The 6,830-nt window shown below is 41.6% G+C and overlaps 1 protein-coding gene across 1 annotated transcript in view; it reads left to right on the forward strand.

Moving 5' to 3' along the window:
* Positions 1–6,607, forward strand: part of LOC118323636 (serine/threonine-protein kinase SBK1-like) — an 18,348-nt gene extending 11,741 nt beyond the window's left edge. The window contains 4 exon segments of the mRNA XM_035655667.1: positions 278–504; positions 4,058–4,260; positions 4,548–4,856; positions 4,858–6,607. Of these exon segments, the coding sequence (XP_035511560.1) occupies positions 330–504; positions 4,058–4,260; positions 4,548–4,856; positions 4,858–5,133 (963 nt within the window). The 5' untranslated portion in view covers positions 278–329 and the 3' untranslated portion in view covers positions 5,134–6,607.
* The last annotated feature ends 223 nt before the right edge of the window (positions 6,608–6,830 follow it).

Consider the following 6,830-nt stretch of genomic DNA (forward strand, 5'->3'; position numbering starts at 1 on the left):
ATAAAAAGGTTTGGTCATTTCCTGCGTCACCATTACTGTGTATAGTTTGTATATATAGTCGTTTATGTTACATTAAAGTCCAGTATCAATAAACACAAACTTACAGCACCATTAAAAGGTTGTATAACAGTTCGTTCTGGTTCCAGTTCATACATGTGTACATACAATACAGTGTGTGCTCTGTTTACAGGGGGGGGTCTTGAGGGGATGGAGACCTTGGTGGATACTGGTCACATAGTGAACTTTGCTTTCCTTCCTGCTCCTCCCGTTTCCACAGGAACATTTGTCTCCAGACCCGCCCTCGGCCCCGGCCTGTCCCCTCCGCAACAATGAACTCCTCTTCGCCACACGGTTCCCGCGCCTCCATCGACATCCTGGAGGAACTTCAGCTGATTGCGGCGCAGAACCTGGAAAAACTGGACATCAACAAATACTATGAGGTTGTCTGTGAACTGGGGAAGGGCACCTACGGGAAGGTGGACCTGGTCATCCACAAAATCAGAGGTAACTACAGTGGGTCTGCGTTGGACGGCGTTGTAGTAAAAAGCAATATCTGGTGTTTCAAGAGTAATTTAACACCCCGTTTTAAGCTCCTGCTGAACCGATGTGTTTCAGACTGGCTCAGATCTGCTGGTCGCCCAGAATTCGTAGAACCACAGGGACATAATTATATAACTCTCACTTTAATGTTCTGACCAGTAATGGTTCGTTTTTTGCTGTCTGAAATTAAAAGCAGTGACTTCAATCCCTTTAAACTCTTCATCTTCACTGATAGTGGTTCAGAGCCTTTTTTAAACTGCTTGCTTAGCCTAGCGACGACGCAGCAGGTGGTATTGGTTGAATGTGGCGTCGCCTCTTAGTTTTGGTTTCCCTGTCGGATTGTTTTGGGGTCAAATGGGACAGAATTACTGAGTTTTCTCTGTCAAAAGGGAAAAAACTTGTAATGGAGACTGTACGTGTAATTTAACTAAAGAAAGGAGATTTTGCCTCCTCAAAACCAAAAATAAAGAGCATAAGTATAGGGAATAAATTTAACTGTGTTTATCCGCTCTTAAAAAGCTAGAAACATTAACACCCCAGGCTAACTAGCTTACTACAGTAGTAACCCGGCCCATATCATTGCTCACAACTAGCATGTTCACATTGTCAAAGTCTTTCGCTGAGTAGGAATGAGCTAATTGTGTCTAAAATCATTGTTTGAAAAAGATAGCTTAGCAAACTGTTGATTAAATGCCCCAAAAACAATGTGAAATGTCAGGAAACCGCACACAGTTAACGTTCTCCTGCCTGTCTGGTGCTTAATTTCAAAAGGCACTTGAGGTAAAAGAAAAACCAAAAGAGGGAACGGAGTTGTTGTTTTCTTTTGTGTCTCTACGTTGTGATTCAGACTGATAACGGGGTCATTTGTACGTAATAATAGTGCAGCTTTAAAACGCCTCGCTGTGGCGTCCACTCAGAGAATCAGAAACATGTAATGGTTGCACAGGTAGAGCGCTCTCATCCGTCTCTCGAGTGTTTACTTGTGAAAATACATTTTGAAAACCAAATCTGAGGTAATGTAGGCCACCGGCACAGATTTGACTAAATTCACCACTTAACTAATAGAAAATCTGTCCAACCTCTTCACATTAAAAGCCCAAATGTTGACCATCTGCTCCGAGCTCGTTAATAGTCTCTTCCACGGCTGAGGTCTGTCACTGAGATAAATTCTGACCTTTTCCAGCCTGTAAAGAGCTCAGTCGAAGGATGTCGACCATGTGTACCTGGTGGTTTCATTATCTGCTCCTAAATCGTCCTTTCACAACCATCCGAGAACCAGCGTTAGGATTAATCACCTGCCCTCCGATGTATAAATGTCACGTTAACTGCGGAAATAAACGGGGCTGAGTGTGAAGTCATTTCTGACTTATTAGATGTAAATGTGCGCAGATGCATTTCAGACTCTGTTCTTAAAACAGTCTGTTAATATTGAGTTCACCAAACAAACCCAATGTTTGATTTTGTAGATATTTTCCTTCATATTAAAGCTGCACTGAGGCTACAGTAACATTTCATTAAAGTCACATTTAAAGCTCCACTTGGAGAAAATCTAAGCTGCTTCTCTGTTTTTTTGTTTGTATTTTTGTATATTGTGCTCAAGTATTTAATGTAATATATGTCAGTGTGGAAGCTTTGAAGTCTTAATATCTTTTACTTAAATAAAACTACTAATACCACAGTGTAAAAGTAAAGTCCTGCTTTTAAAATGTTACTTGAATGCACTGCAATGAGTTTTTAACTGGTTATCAAACAGTCTCAATGTAATACTGATGCCTCTATATGACCGACATAAACAAACAACCATTATTGAGAATATTGGCTGTTTCATTTTCAGCTGTACTTGTATAAACTGTAGTTTAATCTATAATAAAGCTTCATATTTTATAAGCTCTTCATAGGTTTTTGATACAAACGCCATCCAGTAACTGTAGTAAAAAAATTACAATCCCTCTGCAGTAGGTAAGTAGACTACAAAGAGACAGAAAACGACTACAAAGAGACACAAAACGACTACACAGAGACACAAAACGACTACAAAGAGACACAAAACGACTACAAAGAGACTAAAAGACTACAAAGACACAAAACGACTACAAGCAATGCATTCAGTATCAAGCTCTCGCTTAAGCGAAAATAGTTAAACAAAATTGATAAACATTATCCAGTTTCAACTTCTCTATAAATGGAATATCTTTAGATTTTGTACTTAATAATAATAAATAAATAAATCCTGGTCTCTGGGAAGTTTTTTTCACAATTTCTTGACTTTTCATAAACTTTAAAAAAAGAAATCTGATTAATCAATAGTCTGACTGTTTTTATTACTATAATCAATAGCTGATGTTTGTCAGGTGCCGACAGAAACATTTTTAGTTATCTTTAGTTTTTGCCCTGAAACACAGACAGACTTCCTCTGAACAGATGGTTCAGCGTCAGCATGTAAACGTCTGAATGACTTTAATTTGTAGTAAAATTATTTCTAAATCTGTCTCAGTTGTATTTACTGTTTTTAATCTTTATCTGCTGTGATAGTTTAATATCTTTACAGCATCGAACAGCTAACATCTGGAAACTGCTGAGCCCCGTACGGCAGCTACATTAGCAGTTAGCGACGTCAGAGGGAAAACCAGACAATATTCTCTCCATAAAATATGATCCAGTTTCACCCAAATCACTGATATAAAGCTGTGTGTTTGTACAGTAATCAGTGAGCTGCGCTAGCTAACTAATGAATCTTCGCTCTGTGTCGCTGAAAGTTGAAGATTTATTGACTTTTGGTTGAAATCTGTTAGTTCATGCTTTGATTTTTATATAAAAACACAAATAAATTGAGTTTTTGTGCGTTTTATTGTTAAATAATCCTTAAATAATGTGACAATATAACTGAGAATGTGATCTTAAAGGGTTAAAATGACATTATTGATTTCACCTGGACTCATTGTGCTCAGTTTTTACTGTTTTCTGAGTATTTCTCTTACTTTTAAACAAGTCTAAATTTAAATATCAGTTTATTTGTCAGCATGCTCCTCTTGTATCATCAGCATTAAGAACAAACAAAAACCCTGTCCACCTTTTTTTTCCTGAAGCGTCTGCACTCGGTAGAAAGCACTTTACAGAGCTGACCCGGTGCTATCGGAGAAGTGTTCCCTCTCGTCTTCGCTGACACACTGACTGTCGGTGCAGGCGGACGTGGCAGCTTTCCAGGTTATCGTTAGCGCCCCCCCCTCCCCTCCCTTCATCAGACGACCTGAATGTGTATGTGTGCCTCCTTTACGTTATAATATCAGACTCTTTTCCTCGTCTTCGGCCTCTCTGATCTCACTCCCAGCTCTCTGCGAGGACACGTTGAAGCACACACACACAAACCACCAGGGTTTAACTTAACGTTTTAATTATTCATCACATTTTGAAATTGTTTTTCACGCAATTAGGCGTCCGTGTAATAAATCCTCGCCCCCTAAACACGGTGGAAAAGGAGATTTGAGTTACGTAACCTCGCTTTCTTCGTCCCTCGCAGGCACAAAAATGGCCCTGAAGTTTCTGAGGAAGAAGACGACGAAGCTGAAGAGCTTCCTGAGGGAGTACAGCATCTCGCTCTACCTGTCGCCCTGCCCCTTCATCATCAACATGTACGGCATCGCCTTCGAGACCGACGAGTACTACATCTTCGCCCAGGAGTACGCGCTGGCGGGAGACCTGTTCGACATCATCCCTCCGCAGGTGAGACCGTTACGTAATATAATCTGAGTTTATTGTAACATAATCCAAATATTTATCTCTTAATCTCCCAAATATTGGCAGCAGTTTTTACAGATGTGAGATTACACGTTGGCGTCATGTTGTTGTGTGTGTGTGACATTTAGTCCACTGGGCTTTTATTGTGAAGTGTCACCAGAGCTCTTTTGCCTGCCAGCTGCCTCGGGTGTTATAATGACCTTCTATAGTTTTATTATATTTATTATTTAACGTGTTCCAACACTAACTCGTCTTCCTGTCTCTGCGTTCAGGTGGGACTTCCTGAAACGGTGGCGAAGCGCTGCGTCCACCAGGTCGCCATCGCTCTGGACTACCTGCACTGCAAGAAGCTGGTCCACCGAGACATCAAACCCGAGAACATCCTCATCTTTGACAAAGAGTGCCGGAAGGTCAAGCTGTCGGACTTTGGCATGACGCGGCGCGCCGGCTCTCCGGTGAAGCGTGTGAGCGGCACGATCCCGTACACGGCGCCCGAGCTGTGCGACACCTCGCGACACGAGGGCTTCTGCGTGGACTACAGCACGGACGTGTGGGCGTTCGGCGTGCTGCTCTTCTGCATGCCTGACCGGGAACTTCCCCTGGGAGAAGGCCATGCCCAACGACGCCTTCTATGAGGAGTTTGTCCGCTGGCAGCGCCGCCGGACGGGCACGGTGCCGTCGCAGTGGCGCCGCTTTACTGACGAAGCTCTACGAATGTTTCGCAGGCTCCTCTCCATCGAGCAGGAGCGCCGCTGCTCCGTCAAAGAAGTCTTCAGCTACTTCAACCAGTGCTGGATGTTGGACACGGAGAACGGGAACAACGGCGGCGGCTGCAGCGGCGGCGGCCAGGGGGGATAGCAGCAACGCGCCTCCTCTGGACTCAGCTCGTCCTCGTCCGAAGAGGACGTGTTAGTGGACAGACTGAAGCAGCAGAGCCTGTCGCCTGCGTGCGTGGTGGCGAAGGGGAACATCATGATGGACACCCACTACTCGTCCATGTCTGCCAACAGCTCGCCGTCGTCCACCGGCAGCTACGAGCGAGTCAACAGAGAGAACAATGAGAGAGGGCGCATCCTGGTGGCCACGCCCATCGAGATCTGCGTGTAGAGGCGGCCGACACACACGTGATTAAAAGCTGCTGTGAGCTGAAGAGGAAGAGTTTCTCCGAGTTTCTCCGAGAAGAGGAGAAAAAAGTGCGGCGACTTGGTGCTCGGCATCAGGAATCAACCGTCTGACATCCGTTGTAGCTTCACTGTGGATTTGCTCATTTCTGATGAAGACGAACTCTGAAGGAAATGACCCGAGAGACGTTCACAGACCTCCTGTAATGTGGTTTATTACGGAACCGGACGACCTTTAAATCAATAAAATATTTAGGGGGAATTTAAAAAAAGAATCAATCCACAAGCAATATTCAATCGTTTGGATTAATCAATGCAAAAATAATCTGTGAAGACGTTCTGCTTTCAGTGAGACCGACAGTACTATTGTGTGTTTATTGTCGTGTGTCATTTTACATGTTCGGTAGAAACGTTTCTGTAAAAGTGTATTTTAATTTGGAGTTAAAGTATTTATTTATATTTATATATAATTTGTTTTATCCAGTGACACCCAGAGATCTTTTAAATATTTAATTGTTAGACATCTTTCTTTAAATATTCGCCATCATGTCGTCGTGATCTCCCATAAAAGTAGACGTAGACTGTTTTTATCACCCGAAAATGTCCTTTTCATGTTCGCCTGTGATGCCTAAAACCCACAAATGTACAGTAGCAACCGACAACATGAGCGGCTGAAAACGTTAATTTTAATTAATTTAACCTCCTTCCAACCAGTCGTCTCATTAAACTGCAGTAAAAAACGCTGCTGCAGCCTCGTTGTCTTAAAACTGATCACATATAATCAGGACAAATAAGAGAAAAACGTTCAAAAGTATCACGAATAATCCTAATTTTTCTACTTGCATGGTTAATAGAGAAAATTGACATTTTACCTTTAATTGAGCACTTAATTAGCAACGTTTATTTGGACTTTTCTCAGTAAAAATGAGAAGATCCAGTTAATATTGTTATTATTGAACATGAGGATTTAATTCTTTCAACAGGAGAGATCAAAATTCTGTATTTTGGACGTTTTATTCCATTATTTGCTGTATAAATCAGAAAGTTAAACCCTGACAATGTGAGATAAGATGGACTCGTGTAGAAAACGCAAAAAAAAACAAACAATAAAAAGTCTTTTTGGATTTTGGGGGATTTAAATATTTCTTTTGTGTTTTCCAGAAGTATTGCATGAAGTGATATTACTGTGGTGAATACTTGTTGAAATAAACACCCCGATAATTAAAAGTGGACTCTCTTCTTTCTTTTAACACATTTAAAAAGTTAATTAAATATGCTTGTTCACTTGTTTTTTGCTAAGAATTAAATGAGAAGAGCTGATTTAGAGCCGGTTAGCTTACGTTAAAAACAAGAATTTGGCGTTTTATGAGATTAGCTTGTAGCTATTCCTTCAACCAAGGAACTGCTATTGTTATTTTTACACTGAACTTTCCG

Source organism: Morone saxatilis, unplaced genomic scaffold, assembly GCF_004916995.1.
Source record: "Morone saxatilis isolate NCDOM2014 unplaced genomic scaffold, NCSU_SB_2.0 Contig14, whole genome shotgun sequence".
NCBI classification, from domain to species: Eukaryota; Metazoa; Chordata; class Actinopteri; family Moronidae; genus Morone; species Morone saxatilis.